Raw genomic sequence first — 23946 nt, forward strand, 5'->3', positions numbered from 1 at the left:
GGGGTGGAGCAGGGGAAGGGGAGAAAAAAAATGAGATGAGCTCCGCCAGAACACTTTAAACAGAAGAAAGTGAAAGGAAATAAGGGAAGGCAAAAAAAAGGAAGTTGGCTATATTAAAAAAAAGTTAGATGAATACAGTCAAACTTAAGTAACAGGTCTTCATATACAGAGAATAATGTGGAAATGAAATGATCTTTCTGCATCCACTGGTCTTAAGCCCTCTCTGGACTGTTGTGTAAATACACACTTGGGGACATTTTATACAGAGTATTTATTCAGAGGACCACACTTAAGGATTGTCAGACTTTTCTTTCTAGTAATGATTTCAAATACCACTGAAAGTTTTTCACCCTGGGCAAATGTAGACAACCCATATGTAAGTTGATCATGCCATCTAAAGATTTTAACACATTCTCATAATAAAGCTTTTATTCCTAAAACATCTCAGACAGATGCCTTGAAAATCTCCAAAGAATGGAGGAGGCCCTCCTATTCCCTACACAGTTTGTCCCATTGTCCTAGTGTTCTTGGATTAAGAACTTTTTCCTAAAATGTTAACTTCATTAGATTGATGTAGTTTAAACCCGCTACCTCACGTGGCAAGGAAAAACAGTTGTTCTCTCTCTTCTTTATGGCAGCCTTTCAAGTATTTGAAAGCTGCTATTATGACCCTTTTAAAATTTTCTGTTCTTTAGACTAAACATATCTATAATTCTTTCAACCTTTTCTTGTACCACTAGCATTTAACTTTATCAACTTACTGCTCATCTTTGGATCTTTCTCAACTTCTCTACATTCTACTTAAAATGCAGTGTGCCCAGCTAGTTCCTTCAGATTCCTGGAATGCACCCTGTCATGCCCTGTTGACTTAATTTATTCCACAATTAACAAAATGTCACTGACATATTCCTTATTTATGAACTACTGGTTCTTTCCCTTCTTTGATTAGGTTAAATGTTAGTGACTAGCTCTCAGCTTCTTCTTTTTTTCTTTTTGGAGGTAAAGCAGTTATTTTTTGTAGGCAAAGCAGATCTGCCTTCTTTGCATTTTCTGTTACTAGCTCACCCTTACTAGTGGGAGGGGGACCCACAACTCCCTGTTCTTTCCACCTGGCATATTTCAAAACCTTTTTGTGGTCCCTAATAGTTCTCATTTTTCATACTTTGTTTTTCACCAAACTTCATCACAGTTCCCGTAGTTCTCTTAGGCCGAGGTTTGACCACTAGTTTCAAGTTCCATTGCTCCCATATGAATTACATAGGTCGCAGCTTGATTTACATACCTGCTCTGCTTTAACATGTGGCAAGCTACTAACCCTACTAATCTAATCACTATTTGCTTGTATGTCTTATTTTCCTTCTCTGAATGATTAAAATTAACCACAAAAAGTTGAACCACTTATTTCATGAGGCAACTAGTATCCTGTTTGCCCTAGTATGTGCATTAAATATGCACAAATGTCAAATCTGTATATTTGAATTTTTAACCTTCATTTCACTTTAATTAACTTCTTTTAAATTTAAAGACAAATACTTACTAATCTTTGATTTAACCGCTTATTCTCCTCTTCTTTCAGCTGCAATGTCTGTAAAAGACAGTAATTTAAATATGATTACCCAGTAATGTTCATTATACTGCATACAGATCAAATAGTTTTGAACTGACTAGCACTGAATTCTCCATGCCTAACATGCTTTATACTGTAGATTTGGAACTCTAGAATAGTTTCTTTAGATCCTTTTTTACAGAAGAAAAAAAGAAACATGGAAACTTGAAGAAGTCTGACTACCCATGTGCTGCTAAGCTCGCTGCTGAACTACAGGGAAACTGCTATTTTTTTTCTTTCCTTTTGCATCCTAGCCAAGAAATTCAGAAGGGATCTTACTGACTATACTAACCTATAAACCAATGGAAAGGCCAAAAATCAAATGCTGAAGTAAAGCTGAAGCGAAGTTCCAATTTTCAGGAGGGAAAGTTGTGGTTGGGGACAAAAAGAAATGAGAAGTAGCTGGTTAATCATTTAGGTTTCTCGTGATGTTTCAAGTAATTAAATATCATGTTCCCACTTTTTCACCACCAAAAATCATTCATACTCTGTCTAAAGCTATACTTAAATACAAAGCACAACTATGCAAAGCATGATGCACAGCATTTAGAACAGTTTAAATACGGTTCAGACCTGACATGGACAGACATACTAGCCTGTTGAGCCAGTTTAAAACTGCCTAGAGTAGTTCAAAACCACACTTGGAAAATCAAGTATTGCTGTGATCTGGTCCACTGTGAATCATTTCACTCTTATGTATGAACACCAAGCATTCTGTGACATAAACCTTGCTCGTCTTCCTGACATCATACCCCTCAATTGCAACTGGCCTTTATGGTACACAGCCAAAACTGTCCCCTTATTTTCCTTTTGTCAGCACTTTTTTTTTTTTAAATCCGTGAGCTCACTTGCGCTGTATGTTCAATAAAAGCTGTCTCTTAACAACCAGCTGTGTCCTCATTCCCTAGTCAACCACCTCACTGCCTCATCATGCCCCACCTAGCCCTAGGAAACCTAAAATCATGGGTTTACACACACTGTGCTGTGCCCCACATCAGGCAAGCACACTGCCAGCTCAAGTCAACTGCAGGCTGTTGGAAGTGAAAGGAAAGCATAAGAGCAACAATGCCTCTAACCATAGATCACCCACCCCTTGGAACCTCCAAAACACAGGTGCAAGGACTCTGCCCAATTTGCCCACGACAACACAAGCTGAGCTGGGTGCTTACCCTCATCCCCTAGTTTCCAAGGAGAAGCATTTGGGAATAGTTTTAACTACAGGTGCACCGAGACATCTGTCTGGTATCGGATCGGTAACGATATAAAGAAAATTGGCTGCACTGGAAGACGGCGTGATAGCACCAAAAATATGGCCGAAAAATAACTGCTGCATCCAGCCACAGCACAGCACTAAAGCAGTGAGAAGAAGAGCCGGCAGTGCGGACAGCTGCCTTCACCTGGTAGGTCCATGTGACAGAAGGGGTAAGGAAGGGGTGGGGGGCAGATCAATGCCCCTTGCAGTGTGGGAGGGAGGGGACAGGGGCAGACACTACCTAGCTGGGGAGGGGTAGGGGACAGAGCCGCAGCTCATGGGGGTGTGGTTCCCACCACTGCTTGCATCCTGGAAGGGCACAGTGGGGGGGGGGTGCGTGCCCCCATATTTGCGCAGGGTGGGACAGGTGGATTGTAGCTGTGGGCTGGAGCCAGAGCTGTGTGGGGCTCTTCTTGCCAGGGGCTGGGCTCAGAGCGAGTGCTGGCAGCGCTGGAGGGGGCCACATCCACCCCAGATTTCACCACAGCTCCACTCCCAGTGACGCCAGCTGCCCGGCTCAATGCCCTGCCTCCACCCATATGTGCCCCCCCACCCAAATCACAATCCATGGCTCCATCCCATGCCCGCCCCTGCTAAGCAGCGCCTGGCCCCTGCCCCTCCCCTCTCACCACAGGAAGCATTGATCTGCCCCTCTCCCCCATGCCCCTTCCCTCCTCTTCTACCACATGGACTTACCAGCTGGAGGCCCCTGTATCTGAACTTGGATTGGTATCGGCCGATGTGCCTACTTAAGTAATCGGGTATCAGTATTGGCCCCCAAAAATCTACCGGTGCACCCCTAGTTTTAAATGTTACACACATCTAACATTTGTGAAAACCTCTAGTTTCCTGGCTTGCAAAGTGATATTCTAGTCTATGACACCGCACTTAAAATACAAAAGCACAAAGAAAAAAAACAATTACATACGTAAACCATAAATTAAAGTATCTATAGTTCTACCATAGAAAGACACTATCACGTAAGGGTTAACACATAACTAGAATTAAACTGATCTATGGTAGTACAATGCAAGAGGCAAGGATTCATTAGGGTGATATACTTTACTGGACCAACTGCTGTGAGTATGCTGTGCTAGCTTTTACTTGGACCTGAAGAACGTCTTGCAATCAAGCGCTTGTCTAACTCTATCCCAAGAATACAGTTGGTCCAATAAAAGTTAACACCCAAATAAATCTTTGTCTGTTGCAGAAGTTCTGGATCATCACAGTTACAACACTACTCTTACACTACTTAAAAAAGAAAGCAATATATTTTTATATAGTTTCAGATAAGAAACTTTAAGGGTTTCAAATGACTCTCAGATTTTGACCCCTTTTTTAAAGTGTCCTTGCTTTGAAAAGACAAAACAAAAAAACCCACATAAAACAGGTCTTGGATTAGTATGAGAGAAAAGAAAAGTGAAGTGTGGTCAGTTATACTAAATCTATTTAGTGTCTGATTACCTGTTCAAATTATTTGGTTGCATCTCTCTGTAAAAGCTGCACTATTCTCAAAGAGATTAAGATTTCATCTGCTGTTCATTTATTATTTTTCTATATAGAAATATTCAAGGAACCAGCAAACCTGCCAAGGTTACCATTACTTGGAATGGAAATCCTGGGCCTAATTCTACATTTTGCATCCTGTATTTGTACTGTGGGCTGGACTAGAAGACCATCAAGGTCCCTTTCAGCTCCATGATTCTAAAGCCACTTTACACACTGTGAAGTTTAAAATGACATTTAGCTTGAGAATACATTAACTTTATGTACACAGTAAAGCTCTTTACCCAGTAGGTAGGGCAGTCTTAAATGAGTTTAGTGTCAATGAAAGTCTGTGCCACTGTTCCCTGAAAAAACACATTTATCTTTTATAAATATTGAACTACACCAAAATAATCAGCAACACCATAAAATCAATGCTGCATTTGTGAAGTTAAGTACAAAAATCATAGAAAATTAGGATAGGAAGGAGTCTCAGGAGCTCATCCCAACCCCTTGTACAAAGTAGGACCATCCCCAACTATATCATCCATGCAGCATTTTGTCTAGCTGGGTCTTAAAAACCTCCAAGGATGAAGATTCCACCACCTCTCTAGGTAACCTGTTTCAGTGCTTTACTACTCCCTGATGAAAAAGTTTCTCCTAATATCTAATGTAAACTTCCCTTCCTACAACTTGAGACCACTACTCCTTGTTCTGTCATTTGTCACCACTGAGAGCTTTAAAGAAACAATTACATTTTAAATTTAATAAAAAGATAATTGACTTACTCTTTCTAGCAACATTATCCTCTGTTTTTCTTCAGATATATGGATGTTTTCACTAAGATAAAAAGAAAAACCATTAAGATCCCAGAGAGAAGCAAGAAAATACAATGTATACAATAAGATAGATGCTTTTGAATGAACTCATTTGTAAATTTTTCATTAAAATTGAGCCAAACTTTGGAATAGAGTATTTCATTTCTTTCTTACAATGCAAATTTGTAATAGTCATTTATCCAAAGAGAGCCTGTACCACTTTAAGGTTACGAAGGCAATCATATGACAAGTACATTACAAGGCTTTAGAATAAAAATTGTGTTGAAATTATTTATTTAGTTATGCTTGGAGAACCAAGCTCCTTTGAATTATTAGTTTAAAAAACTTGGTTTTTTTTTCACTTGAAGAACACATTTGAAATTATTTTTACAAGAGTTGCATATAAAAATAATGATCAACGGTTAAGTACTTACTTAAATTCAAAGTAAATAATACAGAAAATGTGTTTAGGACAAAGTATTGGAGAAAAACTTCTTTAACTTGGTTTGCCAGACTGACAGGAGACAGACTATAAAAAACAGCCAGCAAGTCCAGGCTCAAGGATAAAATTACACCCCATAATCCATTCTGTGCAACAATACTGCAGAATTTCTAATATACTGGTAAGATACTCTTTGACAGAGAACTGATAAAACTACAATATTTAAACAAGGACAGAGAGTTAAAAGTAAAAATAAGCAGTTATGTAAATGAATAAATACTGAAACTTTATTTGATGAATGCACTTCTTCAATGAATTGCAAATGAGTTGGAACCACAGAAAAGTAGGGCCAGAAGGGACTGTACGAGGTCATCTAATCCAGCCCACTCCACTGCTCACGACAGGATCATTCCTATTTAAGTCATGCTATAGATACCCGGAGATTGGCAACATTTCTGGTAGGAAGCCTGAATGACCCAGATGAGGTTTCAAGTGTGTGGGTACTAGGACCCACACATCTCCACTGCTTCTATCCTTACTGCCTACTCCTGCTCTATTGGAGAGCCTTCCTTCGCTCACATCACCCAAATGTGGTGTAGTGCAGAGAACACTCCCTTCTGCTGAAGCCTAGGCATCTGACTGTGGCATGGTGTAAGAAGAACTCTGCTTCCACCAAAGCCCAGGGCACCTGACTACAGCATGGCATGGAGGTCCCCACCAAAAAAATGCCACCAGATCCAGCTTGCAGGCTGTATGTAATCTTTCATCTAGCCCGAGCCAAATAAAGTTGCATGAAAAACTGTACTTAAAAGTTCTCTTTCTAGCCAAATTTTAACGAGACACACAACAGCAGCCTGCAGTAGGATAAAAGATGCAAAGAATATTATGAACAACAGGCTAGAACATTATGTAGAGAAGACTGAAGTATTTAAAGCTTTTTTTTACTTCTCTCTTCATAAACAGGGGCAGCTACCAGACCAGATGACAAATGCAGCTGACAGGAAAGGTAGAGGAAACAGTCAACAGGTTGAGGATTACGTGACAGCATCTAGTTTTTCTAAGACAGCATGGCCAAATGTGATGAATTCCAGTAGACTACTGAAGGACCTGGCTATCTTCTGAGCACTCGGGGAGGTTGAATGAGGTCCTTTAGGACTGGAGAAGGGCAAATATAGTGCCCGTTTTTAAGAAAGCAAGGGAAGATCCAGGAAATTACAGACCAGTCAGCCTGACCTCAATACCTGGGAAAATAAGCGAGCAGGTCCTTAAGAAAAGAAGTTTTGACTACTAAAATGCAATTTAAACACTCATTTGTACATTAAAACATTTGACTGTACTACTAACAGAATGGCTATATTGCTTCTTAGATACTTACTGCACAGCCATCATACTAGTTTCCATGGTGGAATCCATTTTTCCTTCAGCTATAATCTCAGAAGCCAATCTGTCCGTTTCAGATGCAAGATCAGACGCACAGGCTCCACAAGTTTCTGATCCTGCAGGTAGATATGCTGATGGAATGAAGTTACTGCTTCTCAGTTTAGTAACTTCTTCTTCAAGTTTTTTCTTTTCTTCAAGTAAACGAGCCCGATCTTCAGAAAGTGTTTCAATCAAATCTAGATTACAGAAGCAAATGAAAATTTTTATTAAAAATAAATGCTTAAAAAGTTCTGTATTGGTTTTTTTAAAAGATAGCCAATATATTTTGATAAGGTATTTTGCTTACCTTTATCCCTTTCTTGCTGTTGGGTTAGCATTTTTAACTTGTCACTAAGATCATTTATTATATTTTCCTTTTTCATTTTTTCTCTCGTCAGAACTGTGTTAAAATTGGTCTGAAAAGACAACTAGTATTACAGAACTTACAAGTAGGACAACGTAAATGAAGACAAAACATGCAAGATAGACAACAGCCTGCAATACAGTCCAAACTAAAGTAACAGACAAGGAAATAGATATAAATGCATTTTTTCCTTCTGAACTATATTTGTTCCATAAAATGCTGTTTGCTTTGAGTTTGATTATGAAGACTTTTGGGCAAGAACTGCTTGTTTATTTGAAGGTGGTGTTTTTGTTAATAAAATATTATTGCACAGAGGAGAAGGGGGAAAAGGGAGCATGGCCAGCCTCAACCCAGCTCTGCAGAGGGCAGTGGAGTGGCCCAGCTGTAAAGGGCCTTGGCTTAGCCCTGCAGGGCGTAAGGGGGCATGGCTCATTCCAAAACTGGGGGAGAGGGGGGAGAGAGAGGGGGCATGGCCCACTTCTTTGGGGAAAAGGTATGTGGTTTGCATTCATGAAGAAGGCGTGTGGCCCACCACCAGACCAACCCCAGGGGTCGGAGAAAGGAGGCATGGCCTGGCCCAGCCCCAGTCCAGATGCTTGGGACGGACACACAGCCTGGCCTCAACTGGATGTACAGGGCTTAGGGTTTTGGAATTCGGCAGGGGAGGGTGACTGATAGCCACTTCTCCCCCCACTGCCAAACTTCCCATCCTATAGTCCAGACAATGGCTCCATGAGCTGCACTGAGCCAGCAGGCCAGAGACTGACCACCCCTGCATTAAAGTGAGAAAAATCTTACACTAATTACCACGTGTTCTGAAGGATGCAATTAAAAAAAAAAGAGACACACAACAAGGAAGAGGAATCTACATTCTCCACTATGCTCACAGCCTATGTACACTCTTGCAAATGGATACACATTTATGAATTTTCCAACTGTTCATGAATCTTTTCCAAGTATCTTTGGGGAAAGGAAGAACTGTTGGATATATGTACAGCCTATCCTTCTGAGCAGGGGTGGCAAAATCCGGCCGCCAGGCTGTTCTATTCAGCCTGCAAGGCCCCTAAAAATGTAATAAATTAATATTTATTACCTATTGGCTTCATGTGAAAGCAAACAGGAGCCAGGCACAGTATGACCCAGAGGAAGCCTTGGCAGTCTTGAACAGCCCAGACCCACCTCACACCCAGCTAGTTCCCTGCTCTCTTTCCCCAGCCCTGCTCTAGCACCACGTGGCTCCCGGCTACATTGCCAGACCATGGAGCTTGGGATTGCGCTGGTAAGCGTGCATCTAGGCTCAGGGAGAGAGTCTGCGTGAGTGCACCAACACCCTGCCTTGCACTGTCATACACAAGCCCCATACCCACCCACACCCCACATATTCACTCCCACACACAGCCCCCCACAAATCTATACCCACCCACCACAACATAAAAGAATAAGACTTCATTAAGCTATTGTGCAATCACCTCTATGCACACTACACAAATGCATGTAAATCAGGACAAAATATTTTTTGAAATCAAATTAATGAATGCTGTAGATTTTTAGAATATAATTTGGTATTTTTCTGGTTCCAAGATGGCAATACCCTTTGCTGAAAGGAGTACTTCCGGGGGCAAGGGGAGGGACTTCTGGTTACAAGATGGTGACCAGGAGGCAGGGCTCCTGTCAACGGGTGGGACTACCCATGAGGCCCTCAACAGCTTGCCAAAACTTGGTAAGCGGCCCTCCGCCCAAAATAATTGCCCACCCCTGCTTCTGAGTATGATTCGGTATGTATTTAGTATACTGACCCTACAAACAAAGGATGGATGCTTAGAAGGTGTGGGCATTTTTAAAAACAAATCTACAATGAAATACATAGTAGAAAGTTTGATTTGAACCTAAAGGTCAGCTTTTGCCCCAGCCAAGAGTATGTAAGTGATTATCTGAATTAGCTGGGATTGGAAACAGTTTAATGTTGCTTAGAGATACTGTACCTTACGATTAATCAGAAAAACAGGAGCACAGGAAAGTAGGACTGGAAAGGACCACATAAGGACATCTAAACCAGCTCCTTCCTCAAGGCAGAGTTATCCCTGACTAAATAATCCCAGCCAAGTATCTATCTACCTGGCTCTTGAAAGTGTCCAGGGATGGAAAGTCCACAACTTCTCCAGGTAGCCTGTTCTAATACTTGACCACCCTCATAGTCAGAAAGTACCTCCTATTCTCCAACCTAAATGTCCTCTGCCACAGCCTGAGGCCTTGTTTCTAGTCCTGTCCTCTATAGCCCATCTCCATCCTTTCTCTAAATTACCTTTTGTGCACTTGCAGACTGTTTTACCCCCTCAGTCTTCTCTTCTCCAGACTAATAACCCTACTTCTTTCAGTCTTCCTTCATAAATCTTGCTCATCTCTAATCATATTTGCTGCTCAGTGCTGTACTCTTTCCAAAATATCCAAATCTTTCTTGAACTGTGGGGCCCAAAAATAGACATGGAACTCCAGGTGATGCCTCACCAGTACTGAATAGAGCAGAAGAATCATTTCCCTTGGTTTGTAAATAACACTCCTATTGATACAACCCAGTCTACTGCTAGCCTTTATTGTTTGTTTTTTGTAACGAGAACATGCTTTTGGTTCATATTCAGTTTATAATCTACTATAAATTCCTGGGTTCTTCTCTGCAGTACTGCAGCCTACCCAGTCATTCCAATCTGTATTTGTGCTTGAGTATTCTGTCTTAAGTGCAGGACTTCACACCTGTCATTGCTGAATTTCATCTGATTAATCACACACCATTTTTCCGGAATAGTCATGTAATCAATCTCCTGTGGGAGCTCAGTTAAGCATCGTTGGTTTGAGAAGTGTTATGGTAACAAGCTTATAAGAAAGAGAAAAGGAAATATGGCCAACCTACACATTCCTACATCCACAAGGTTAAGCTGAGGTGCTTTTTACCCAAGTCAAAGTTTAATGGCCACAGAAGTCATATCCAATCCTGATGCTTGACCTTCTGAAGATAGTAGCACACTGTCCAGATGACTATGTACATGAGATTTAGATTATATGACAAACGTTTTAAATCTTAAATAAAAAACAAAACAAAAACACAGAATCTTAAATATTCTGACCACAGAAGAATCAAAAATGTCTGCTTTACCTGCTGTTCTGCAGTTAAAGAGGTTCTAATGTTTTGCATTTCTTCATTCTTCCTTTTCTCTTGCTCTTCAAGTTGCTCTAAAAATTTCATTTTCTCTTCTTTCAGTTCTTCTTGAAGTTTAGCAACTAAGCTTGATGATTCAGAAGATAATTGAAGAGGACTTAAAAAGAAGACATTGAGAATTTAAGTAGTCATTACAGAAACTCGTAAGAAATGCATCATAGAAATAAACTAAGAAAAGCAGACTATTTTTTCTGTGCACCCCAATTGGAAATAGCTAATAAACGTTGTTTCAACTAAAGTATTACATACCTTTAATTCTACTACTTTTAAACTTCTTTTACTACCTACCTGACAATTCTCATTCATGGACATCCTGTTTTCAACAACTCCCTTGGCTTCAAGCTTAAGACTTATCTTACTCATAAGCCTAAAGTGTCAACCACTTGAATGAGTACCTTACAACCTTCCACACAACTCTGAAATGGCATAGGAAGTAAGAATTTCCAAAAGAAGCCAATTAAATAGCTTCTTTAAACACCAAAACACATACTGAGGGATAATAAAATTAAAACCCAAGAAAAAAGTTCCATCAACTGAAATCTGAGAGTATTGGTGAAAATTTCGAGAAATAATCAAATGAAAAATTAGTACGAGTCACCACTTCTTCTTAAGAACATTTGCACAAGATTTTGACATTGTGAAAAGGTAGTTTAAAGTGGAAAAAGTACTACTATGACAATGCAGAAGATAAATTAATACCTAATAAGCAACATTAAAATGCATGCCCACATACAGCAGAGAACTGATATACAACACTATCAGCACAACCTCACATAAATACAAAAAAAAAAAATCTTTGAGTTGCTGACATTTTGAAACCCCAACCAGAAAATAAAATTATTTCCTGTCCTGCAACGTTGAGGCCTTGAATCAGCATTCTTTTTGAGGGGGTCATATACTATGAATAGTGATATTCCAAGACTACTATAAACCAGTAACATTTAGAGAAGACAACATGGCTTCTCTGTATTTCTTTTTTCAATTTAAATGCTCCAGAGTATTTTAAGACATTCTGGACATAAGGGCTATGGACATACCTTAAAAACAGACTTCCCATCACAACGAGAACTATAATAACTGATATGATAGTTTTATATGACTATGGCCTAAGGAATTAGTAAAATATGGAACCAAAACCTGAAAGATTAAACAAAAAAAAAACCAAGAACTAAAGAGATCCCAAGGTCCTTGGGCATTGTCGTTCTATACAGAGCTCTACATCCTAGTTGGATGCATTTGCGTCTGCAATTTGGATGGGATGTGCCTAAAAGTTTCTTTCTAACTGAAGATAGCAGAAAAAAACATCCATGAGCTAGAAAGTCATGGAGGTTGTCTAACATGCAGTAACACTCATTTCCACAAGGTTTCATAGGCTGTATCATCATACAAGTACAGTCACATGAACCAGCATACATAGCACAGGATGAGCTGTCCCTTGTTGTCTGCTATACACCAGAGCAAGTTATGTTAAATACTGGCTCTCATTACAATGTCAATACAACTTCTATACCGGAGGGCAGCCTAGTCCTTCCTGAAGCCTGTTTTAACTTCACCCTTAGTGTCTTTGCCTCATTAGTAAAGGCAAAGCACATTACCATCAGTTTCAGGTATAGGTAGATTTCAGCATATTAAGGACTGTAACATTTGTAAGTTTAATTTTCCAGGATGCTAATCAACTGAGCGATGCAATTCTCTCTGATAAACAGAGGGAAGCTGGGGTTGTGAAATTCAAATGTGAATTACTGATTTTTGGCCACCTCAGGCTTTGGTTTTAAGAGTCTAGCCTTCAAAAAAATACATTATGGTTGGGCTTACTGCCTTGCTTTCAGAAGCATCTCAGGATATCTTCAAGTTCTTTCCTTCAGTGTGTTAGGCAAGATGTGTGGGAAAACACTGCTCAGTTCTTACTCCACACAAGGTAATGCAGTGAATAAGTTTAGCCATTACTGTCATTGTTCCATCATGCAGACATGGTTTGAAGTCATGAAATGCGATATACTAAGCACTAAAAGACAGACATAAAAAATAAGCTTCAAACTTTGTCAGTAAGAAGTGTTTAAATAATATACTACTCAAAAGCTGACAGTGGGCACATCTATATAAGACACCTTAATGTGCAGTGACTGCTCTACTGTGCATTAGCTCATCATGGCAAAAACCGTGTTAATGTGCACAGTAGAATTAGTCAACTGCACATTAAGTATCACAAAAATTGTTAGCTTTGCTTCTGTGCATTGGGGCAGCTACTGCACCTTTATCAAGTACCTCATGTTAGAAGTACTAAACTTAATGCACAGTAGCAAAGGCGCTTCAATGAATGTGTAGATGCACCCACTATGCTGAAAAATAAAACTTTGAAGCACAAAAATCAGATGTCAAAACAAGCAGCCAGGCATAAAGAGAGGCTTAAACAGGCTGCAGTAAGCCCCGAATTGCCACTGAAAAAGTGTTTAGGTGCCAACTTAAATTCCAATTTATTAAAAACTGAGATCTAACTGGCAGACAGGGAAATGGAAATGAGGCAACTCCTGGGGGAAGTTTCTTCACTGATATGGTCAAAAGTCAGTCTGAAAAACTCCAAGTGTTTTGAGGATAAGTACACTATTCAGATTTGATTTAAGCTTCCATGTTAACTACTACCAACCTTAGGAAAAAAAGTATTTCAAAATGAAGATCCACACACCTAACACAAAAAGGCAGAGAGACTCACGAGTGACAACCTCAGTGAAGTTTATCTTTACACAGGAAGAGTTCTACATTCTGCCTGTTGTAGGCTGTCAGCAGATGAGACATTTCTTTTTTAGTTTTTGTTTAGAAGTAGGATTTTCAAAATATTCTATTTAGACACATTACGAAATAACCAGCCACATTCCTACTCTGTTTATAACATTCTTTTGTCAAAGATTAGTAGACATGTTCTACAGTACACAAACAGATGGATATTACCTATTATCACACTAATGTTTTTGTTCTAAACACGGTTGATTTCCGTTCCAAATCACTATTTTTGTTTCAATTTCTTGCTGACCCACTGCATCATTGCCCATGATTGCCCACTTATTTAATTTTCCTTGGCTCCATGATATCTGAATATTTTTACTGTTCTACAATTATAATCAACTTGCAAATGTTCAGAGACTGTTACATAACCTATACAAGCTTGATTTTTTTCAGCCTGAGGCTAATATACACATACACACATACACACACACACACACAAAATTTCGAATGATTCTTCTTGGTTGACCCATAATACTTCCTACTGTATAGGAACATTAAAAGGTTAAAATGACAGCCATTTGACAAAGCAGTTTGGATACCTGATAGTAACAGTCAATGCATCTCCTATAAAGACCAGTTCTCATGAAATTTAAACCATGAGAATATGCCAAAAGGGTAAGCTGGAACCAATGGCTTTCTGCACTTTCTGTGGAAGGAAATTAAAAGATTCTAAAGCTCACTGGATAGTTAAGAAACAGACCTTTTGAAGAGAATTCCAGCAGAGGAGAACTTTAATTATTAAATGTGAATATCTAATTGGAAAAACAAGTCAATTAAGTGTAGTTGCGTACATCCTCTGCAGGCCTACAGATAGTGGTTTTACAATCATATTTTCCTATGTTCTTTAAAAACTCCTTTGTTGCTGTGGCCCAGACAACCAAATGGGGCAGTTAGAAAAGGAACAGAGAAACTAGTTATATAGGAAGAGGGTGGGGCGCACCTTTGGAGTCAGGCCACTGACAGATGGTAAAATAATGTTGTAATTGAGATCTGAGACGTTTTATCCTCTACCCCAAGCACTACACAGCAGGATGCAGAAAGTTTAGGATGGGGCATAGAATTTACATCCCAATCATGCAACAGGGCTGTATGTGGGGCTGTCCAGGCCAGGGCCAACAACAAGTTGATTGTCAGCCTTAGCCCTAGGGAGCCACAGGGCTGGTTCCAGACCTGAGAATGGGGCCTACAGCAGATACTATTAGACATATTAAAAATGGAACTTTAAAAGCAAAGGTACTTTAACCTGCTGGATGCAAAGGTTGCAAGGTTTCTGGCAGGAGCTTGGAGCCCCTTGGCCATAACTAGTGCCATTTTGTATGGAGTAACTTTGTGGCTGTTTTGCCATTTTACGGAGCCATTCATTAGCAACGTGCCTCCTGTTCAGCCATGTATGGCACAATTAACATATCAATCACGCCATATAATGTAACCTGGCAGGGACCTTACATTTCTATTTATGTTAGATCCTACTTCCTATGAATAATTAAGTAAAAAAAATCTTAAAGGAAAAAAGTTTATTTGTAATATGCATTTTAAAAAACTTTCACCACCGTCCTTCATATTTAAAATTCTCTCGTTAGATCTGTATTCTTTAAAGAATGCAAAGGAGTAGAGTTTCTAGGGAAAGAAAGGATAGAAACTAAAGATATGATCGGTGATTTGCACTGAAGGGAGTCATCAACATTATACATTTGGAAACATCCATATGAATTAATGTTAATTTCTAAGTAGTCAACTTCCTTACCTGCACGTTTTCAGAAAAAAATAATTTTTATTTCAAGGAAAAGAACTATTATATTTGGGAAAGTTCATTTGCGTTCTTCGTACCTAACAGAAATTAAATGATTAATTCCAGTGAAAAAGCTCAATTCAAACTGAACTGCAGTCCTTACCAATGTCTCCACACAGCTGAGACTATTATTCATATAGAATACAACATTTAGCTAGCTAGCCAGGCAGCCAATAGGCACATGCTATGCAAAAGCCACCTTTTTTATCCCCATCAGGAACAAACTTAGTACAATACAGGGAAAACAGGAAATTACAGAAACTCAAACTCTGACTGAATTCTTAACTTTCAGAGAACCAGAGGTCAAATTCTGCAATCAGAAAGTACATTTCAAAAAGTAAATGCAAGTCCTCTTCTTTCTTGGATGGATTAATCCCAGGAAAAAAGTAGAACAATAAATTTAAAGGGCATCTGGCAACTCCTATTAGGGAAAAAAGTAGGCATAAGTTTTTAATTTCATAAATATCATACCATTACATAAAATAAAGTCAGTCAGAACCTGCAACAGCCACTCTCGTGGTTGGAGCATGTACTAAGGTAACTAGAACAAATATTGACTGGGTTTGTTCAGTATACATCTAGGTGTGGGTATGTCTGTGCATGTGCGCTCACATGCACACACAGTATCATTTTCTAAAAATTTAGTTTAAACATGGAAAAGTGTTATCACAAAAATACAGTTAATCTAATCTAAAACATCCACTTCTACTACTATCAGAGACCGGATACTGGACTAGCTGGACCATTGGTCTGACCCTGAAAGCGACTTCTTGTTCTCATGTTTTTCTTGTCACAAATATACCTCACTGTTCACAATATCATTTTACTTCTAACATTTGATAAATGGATACAAAAGGAAAGGGATGGAGAAATGGTTAGTACATTCCTATTTATTTTTCATTGCCACATAATTAAGTGGCCCTGAGAGAATAAGTTTTGTTATTCTGATGCTTTCTGATTTATCAATCATTATTTTCCTCAACTGAGACACCACATTTTTTTCATGCAACATCTTTTTCCAAAAATAAAAAAAAAAGTTGCTCAAAATTATTTTTGCATATAATGCATGTTGTATGGTAAGAACAGATCTCCACTTACGGGCAAGAGTGAAAATAAAATCTCCACAGATTTACAGGGAGAAAAACCAGAAGCTCAGCTCCCTAGAATCTACTACTCAGTTTACTGCAAAAAAATCTTTTAAATTTCATTCTGCCTTTCAACAAGGTTTGTATATTCTGGATTTCATAGACATTAGGGGCTGGAAGAGACCTCATGAGATCAGAGTTCAGCCCCCTGCCAGAGGCAGGAAGTCTGCAAGGATCAAATGATCCCAGCAAGATAAACATCCAAATACCATTTGAATGAATCCAGAGTAGGTGCTTGCACCACCTCTGGAGGGAGTCTGTTCCAGATCTGGGACACGGACTGTAAAGAAGTTTTTCCTTACCTTGAGGCTCAATTGGCCTTCTAGAGGTTTGTGGCCATTAAACCTAGTTTTCCCTTGGGGAGCCCTGGTAAACAACTGTTCTTCCAGATCTTGATGCACCTACCTTACATACTTGTAGGCTTCCACCAAGTCCCCCCTGAGCCTTCTCTTCACCAAGCTAAAGAGTTCCATGTCTCTCAGCCTCTCCTCATAAGGCTTGCTCTCTTGACCTTTGATCATATGGGTGGCTCTCCTCTGGACTCTCTTGAGCTTTTTCATATCCCTCCTGAAGTGGGGGGCCCAAAACTGGACGCAGTACTCCTTCTGCAGCCTCACTAAGGCCAAGTGAAGTGGGAGGATGATGTCCCTGATTTTGCTCGAGATGCATCAGTGGAAGCATGCCAGAGTTTGGTTTGCTCTGCTGGCCATGGCATCACACTGATGGCTCATGGTCATCTTGTGGTCAATCAAGCCCCGCCCCACCCCCCCAAGTCTCTTTCAGTTGTGGTACTAGCGAGCATAGCACTGTCGATCCTAAGTATGATGCTGGTTATTGATCCCAAGGTGGAATACCCTGCATTTCTCTACATTGAATGCTATCAGGTTTTGGTCTGCCCGCTTTGTAAGCGTGTCCAGGTCAGCCTGTATCCCCAGCCTGTCCTCCAGCGGGACTGCCTTCCCCCATAATTTAGTGTCATCTGAGAACTTTGCCAGTCTGCATCTGATGCCCAAATCCAGATCATTTATGAAGATATTGAAGAGTACTGGCCCGAGCACTGAGCCCTGGGAAACTCTACTGGTAGCCTTGAGCCATGTCGATTTATTCCCATCAACTAGTACCCTTTGGGTCTGACCCCGGAGCCAGTTCCCCAGCCATCAGACTGTGACATGGTCAAGGCCACAGTTCCCCAGCTCAGTCATGAGATTGTATTTACACACAAGAAAATATGGTACCTGATTTAATATTTTTAACATTAAGAGGGGATTTTCTTTTGTTGGCTGTTTTTTAGTTTGAAATTTCACCACAAATATGACAGTGCCCCGTAATATAAAAACAAAGTGCTCTGGTTAAAACTATCATTCAAAATTAAATTTTGATTTTTTTTTTAAAACTGTGCCTCTCAAATGTAAGTTGCGTGCATGTAATTCTGCTCAACTCTATATTTAGAAAAGCAGCTATTTTTAGAATAGGGCTACAGTGACTGAAGTTAAAAAGAAAGATCTCATTTACATTTGTTATCCACATTAAACTGTGCTGCTTTTCTGTTCAACTACTACATTGTTATTTACGTTGTCAGTTTACCCCCCAAACCAAACTTCTTTAATTTGTCTACATGGCATATCCTTACATCTAGATATAAATTTCTCAGTGGCAGGGAATGCCTCAGTTTGTACAATGTCCAGTTAAATGAGATCTTTTACTGCATCCTATAAAGAACAAAATGTTTTCCCTGGTATGACATAACAGACTATAAAAGTAAGTTCAGTTTGCAGTTCATGTAAAAAGGATACTGCTTAACCACTTTTCTCTGCATACATAATGAACTTTTGGTTGCCATGCTCATGTTCTTTGAAAGGCATCAATAGTATGGTTTATATAATCATTACGAATCAGCAGACTTACCTGCTCTCAGTTACTGGTTCCCCAAACTAATTTCTTTTAAGGCATTTCTCACACAACATTTTATTAAGGACTCACTTTTTAAATTTCAACTGAGCTGTAACTACCTTATTTTCCTGGCACACTTCATGGCCGGCAAATAAGACATGCACCTTGTATAGCAACACAAAATGGGGGGCAGGAGTGGGAAGATTTTTCCAGCGTCATAGCTGAATTGTGACTGCATGGCTGAATCTTGACTAATGCTGCTCAGGCAAAAGGTAGTTTTAAACCTCTCACTAAAAGCTACTGCAGTTCAGCATAAACTATGAAGAGCTTAAAACCAGCTGTGACAGGCATTCTCTCCCTCCCTCAAGCTGGGAAAGAAAGACAGCTCCAATAGCCATAACAACTCTATGAAGCCACTGTGTACTTCAACTGTGGTGCAGAAAGTCAGTTTCCTTACTTAAAACATAACCCACAAAGTTAAAGGGCTGATTTTTCGACGAAAGATGAATGTGTGGAGTAAATATACTGCGTCTACCCTGCATATCAAGGGCCTTGAATTAATAAGCAAATGAAATGCAAATTACATAAAAACAAGCTAGACTTTTTCCTCAAAAGTGGAGTTACAAACTAAGTTGTGTATACATTTGGTTTTAAATCTACTTTCTTTGAAGTTATTTTCAGAGCATTCAGGAGCACAAACATTACACATACCTTAACATTTTATTTATTTGGAGTCCACTTATGCAAAAATATTACTATGTAGTAGTCTTATTATCAACTTGAAACTATACAAACCAAAAAACACTATTAAGCTGTATATGGACATGCGCCATGCATTGCCGTTTTCATAAAGAAAGCAAAAAAGTTTTGAATTATCTTACTTTTGATCATTAAGAAAATATGGCAACTTAATTCTTACAGTACCTCAGATTTACTTGCATCTCAAGTTGTTGTATTTTTTCCAAAAGCTCTTTTTCAACAGCTTCCCTCTGCAATTCAAACTCTTTATGGGCAATTCGCACTGCATCCTCTTTTTCACAACTGAGCTTTTGAATAAGCAATTGTCTATCATCCTCTTGGTTAGATATTAACAGTACTTTCTCCTCCTCAAGTTTATGGATAACAGCCTCATATTTTTCCTGTTGTTCACACAGAGCCATTTTTTTCTCCTTTTCCTTTTCTAGGGCATTCACTTCAGTTTCTAACTTACTTTGCAGTTCTATTATTTGTTCTTTGAGTCTCTTTTCTTCTTCAAAAGCTTCCTGATGTAAAGATGTTATTTTGCTTAATTCAGTTCTAAGTAAATTTGATTCTTCTTCATGCCTGTTCACTAATTCTGAAATACAGTGATCTTTCTCAATTGTCATTAAAGTTCTTAGCTCTGCTAAGCCCACTTGATAGTCATCATTATTTATTTGTAATTTGAGGTTTAATGCATCTATCTCTTTTCTTAAATTGACAGTTTCTTTATCTATAAGTGACTTTATGGTCTCCTGTTGCTGAATTCTGGTTTCTTCTAACATCACCTTCATTTCATCTGTTTCTGCTTCCTTCAGTGCAAGTTCAACTTCTAATTTACATCTCAAATCAGACAGATCAGAAACTTTGAGTTTTAACTCTTCTACCTGTTTTTCCTTCTCTTGCAAAACTGCAGCATGAGATTCCTGCATTTGTTCAAGTCTGTGCAAGTTTTCTTTTCTTAACTCATCTAAGCAATCTTTGTGCTCAGCTACTATCCTTTCAAATTCTTGGGTATGCCTGATCTGTAAATTGTTTTCCAATTCTTTTAGGTGACTTTGTTCAAGACTCTGAAACTCTGCCTTCAAAACTTGTATTTTTTCATCATTTTCAAGATGAAGCCTTTTCATATCTTCTAGTACGATCTCACGAGAATGTCTGAGTTCCTTAAGTTCATAACTTTGATTCTTCATCTGACATTCTAATTCAAGCATCTTCTGATCTTTCTCATTTTGTAGGTGAACAACAGATTCTTTTTCATTTTTCACCACTGCAAATTCATGATCTTTATTTTGCAGAACTTCTTCAAGACCTACTAAGTCTTCCTTTAATTTTGTAATCTTTTTTTTGTTTTCCTCACCATCTTCCAGTAATTTATTAATTTTAGTTTCATATTCAATTTTCAGAGACTGCAATTCTTTTTGATGTTTCTCAGTTAGTGTTTTTTCAAGTGAAAGTTTCACTTTTTCAATAACATTTCTTATTTCTACTGAAGTACATTTTAAAGAATGGGAAAAGTCACATTGTTCTTTTTGTACAAGTACTCTAAAGTGGCAAAGGTCTTCTTTTATGTTCTTTAAGTTTGTTTGTGATTCCTGGGCAATAACTCTACATTTTTCCATACAAATATTTAGAGAAGCATTTTCCACTAAGCCTCCTTTTGCACAAATATTTGTGTCTTGCATTCGTCTACTGTCTATTGCATTGATAACCGAAGAATAGAGGGACTCTACCATCATTTCTGGACTTTGTGGATCACTTATTATATTGGGGGATACTGGATTTTCCTCTATTACAAATTCATTCACTGCTGACATAAAATCCGATTCTGGACTTTCTGCTAGTGAATCCAAATCTAAAGACCCTTGCTTAAGGGCTTGTTCTAAGCTTGGATGGCCAATCGTTTCAAAATCAAATGTATGAGCATCAATACTATCTGGAGACAATTCCTCTAATGGAGCAGGGGGACACACAGGAGGACACAGAGGACCCTGAAGACTGAGTGATGGAGGTGTTCTAGAAGAGGTAGCAATTGCGGTTCCTGTTGTACTTTCCATCCTTGGCGTGGTGGCAGATTGTGGTGATGTCTGACTGTTGGAGGCCTGCAAGCATAAAAAGTAAACAAAAGCTTTACAAACTGTGTGATAAACGTATTTAATTTTTTAGACTTGGTGGTATCCTGGTTAATAAAGCAGCTTGAGAATGTTAAAAAATGCCAAAGATTTTTATTTAAAAAAATAAAAATAAAAATAACCATCTACAATCAATGGATTTAGTATAAGAAAAAAACCCTCAAACCAATGTCAGATTTTCCAGGTCCTTTCCTGAAATCTCTAGTTAGTCAAACCTATGTGTATTATCAAACATCTGTATGTACCGAAATGTTGTAAACAACAATTAAATGCATTTTAATTAAAAGGACTGAAACAATTTAATCTCATGCAACAAGATTGAAGCAAACAGTTGTCTAAAAATGCTCATAGCAAGAAAACAGAAAGGATTTTTGCTATGTTAGAAAAACAACTAACAAGAGGATGCCTAATTTATTTTCCCCTAAAAGTATTGTCACCCAATAAAAAATGACAATATTCAACTAACTTCCAGAATTTGGTCGGTCCCATTTGGTTTCTAGATTGAAATATATCACTCCAGATCAGCCAGCTTTTCTTCTTACCAGAATTGTACAAAGCAGATTTAAACTTTGCTCTTCCAACTGCATAGAATTATATCTCCTTTCTAAATAGTTTGGATTGGGGAATGAGGAGGCAACTTTCAAGAATCTTTGATCAGCACTCCATTGGAACCAGACTGGTGAAGAGGAACTACCTTCCAATGCAAAAATTAAATCTGAACAAATCTCCATTATGTGGCAAGATAAAGTTTCCAGGCTCTGTGGCACTCTCCCTGATACAGCAAGCGGTTATGGGCTAGGACAAAAAAGGATAGGGACAGAAATTGCACATATACTGGGATAAGTGATCAGAAACCGGTTCAAATCTGTAACACAACAGAAGTTCAGCGCATATAAATTTCTTTCAAAATGGCTGAAAGCAGTTTAATATAAACCTGGATGGATACAGTATCAAATTTAACTGATTTAGGTTGAATTGGTTTATTGAACTTGTGTCCCAGATCCCCTCCACATTCAAGTTAACTCAGTTAGTCCCCCAGCATCCCAGGATGCTTTGCATTTCCTCTGCAAACCCCTACCCCTCCACAGGATGGATAGGCAAGTGGTGGGGGAAAATATTATTGTGGGGGCTGGGCCCCACCTGACCCCTGCCCCTCCCTCCCGGAGGGCTGTTGTGGGCTTGGCACATGTTGGTGCTGTATATGGTGGTGGAGGGGCAGTAGCACGCTAAGAGGAGCCAGGTGTTGTGGGATGGTGTTACTGTGGCGCTGCTGTTATCTCCAGGTTCTGCAAAAAGTTTGAGGGGGCTCAGACCCATTAGCCCCGGCCTTCTGCTGCCTATGCTAGCACCCTTGGCTTCTGGCCTGAGCCACTGCAGGCATGTGGCTGCATTTCCAAAATCAAATGCGAATATCTGTTCACTTGCTTATCATCAGTTCAATCTATGCAGTTTAGACTAACCTGCAAAGATTTAATTATTCAGCCTTGGGCTTTCTCACCGTCTGTACTTAAACTGAGCAGAGCTGTACCTGAGGGGGCTTTCTGCTCTCCCTTGCAACAGAAAACTAAATATTTAAACTCTTATTTCACTGATCTTAACCTAGTTTAGCTGTTTCAGTGCTGTTTCCTAAATCTACAACATAAAACCTCTTCCACACTAGTTGGTGATACTGTATTTACTCAAATTATAAGATGACGCCTTGCAATAGTTAGATTCTATACATGGAAAATTCATAAAGTGTTATAATTTTTCAGGTATAAAATCTAATTATTGGAAATCTGCCTTCAATTTTTCCCCTTCTCTTTGTTACTGCAAGAAAAATAAGTCTGGGTTCAGGTAGCCCCTTTGCCCTCTGTGCCCCCAACTTCTTTCTACTGAAGCCCTTCCTTACTTTACTGTCAGATCCTAATCTCTCTGAGCACGTGGAAGTGAGAAACATCTGAAAAAGCTTACCTAGATGAAAAATACCTGTAGTAACTTGCATATAACAATATTACTATAGGTACCCACAGGCTTAGTTCACTCAGCATAGATGCAATTTACTTCTTCTGAAATTGCTACAAGTTTGAGCTCAGATACTCCAAAAACATACTTTTAAACACCTACTTGCATACATTACACCCTATGCATGGTATTAGTCCAAAGATAAAAAGGCTCAAAAGTTACCATGCAGTTCACTGGATGGGGTTCCAGGAAAGACAACAAGGTTTCAAGTCACGGTGAACCCACAGCCCAGCACTGCTCAGTATGTGTGTGTACTCCAGATATCCCCCACAAAGGATCCATGTGCTAATTAGCCCCCACACATGACTGGAACAAGGTACGTGTCACAAGTCCTGAGATCTTTCAAAAATTATATGCAGATAAGACACACGGCAACCCGGCCCAGTTCCATGTCATGAAGGGCAGGGCCACATTAAACATATGCAACAGGATGAGGAGAGATGAAGCAATAGGGGGATTTTAGGTAAGCTGTTTGGAGCCTCAGTAATGTTTGTCAGACATTTAAGGCTGGTTAAAAACAGGGCTCTTTGGAAACAGGACAGAAAGAAGCAGCTCAACTGTGGGAGTGAAGAAATCTAAATGTTTTCAACGCAGTGGATCAGCATGACTTAAGAAAGTCAGCACTGAGGGGGACTCAGCGTAGTGGGAATTACTGTATATCTTATTCGGATGAGATTACAGTCACCATCAGTATGTTTGCTCTACACTGGCCTTATATTTTACAGTTACGCTTGATGTTGGCTGCATGTAATCAGCTTGCCAGTTGGTTTCCATTGCTGAACACATTGCTTTTATCAGCAGTTTAATGATAGACAATTTATTTAGTGAGGTTTCCTTGTATGCCAGTATAAAAGATAAGAGGTTCCCTCC

The 23946-nt window shown here is 39.2% G+C and overlaps 1 protein-coding gene across 4 annotated transcripts in view; it reads right to left on the bottom strand.

Annotated features, from left to right (window-relative positions):
- Positions 1-23946, bottom strand: part of RB1CC1 (RB1 inducible coiled-coil 1) — a 145212-nt gene that overhangs the window by 19511 nt on the left and 101755 nt on the right. For 2 of the 4 annotated variants that reach the window (XM_019548030.1, XM_019548034.1), the window contains 7 exons: positions 19127-21042; positions 16590-16592; positions 10535-10694; positions 7330-7438; positions 6979-7219; positions 5132-5183; positions 1538-1585 (listed from right to left, as the gene is read on the bottom strand). In XM_019548030.1, coding sequence (XP_019403575.1) covers positions 1538-1585; positions 5132-5183; positions 6979-7219; positions 7330-7438; positions 10535-10694; positions 16590-16592; positions 19127-21042 — 2529 coding nt within the window. The remainder of the gene's footprint in view (positions 1-1537; positions 1586-5131; positions 5184-6978; positions 7220-7329; positions 7439-10534; positions 10695-16589; positions 16593-19126; positions 21043-23946) is intronic. The other 2 variants (XM_019548020.1, XM_019548012.1) reach the window with 1 other exon arrangement.

This window comes from Crocodylus porosus, unplaced genomic scaffold (assembly GCF_001723895.1).
Source record: "Crocodylus porosus isolate Cpor-Errol unplaced genomic scaffold, CroPor_comp1, whole genome shotgun sequence".
Lineage (NCBI taxonomy): Eukaryota > Metazoa > Chordata > Crocodylia > Crocodylidae > Crocodylus > Crocodylus porosus.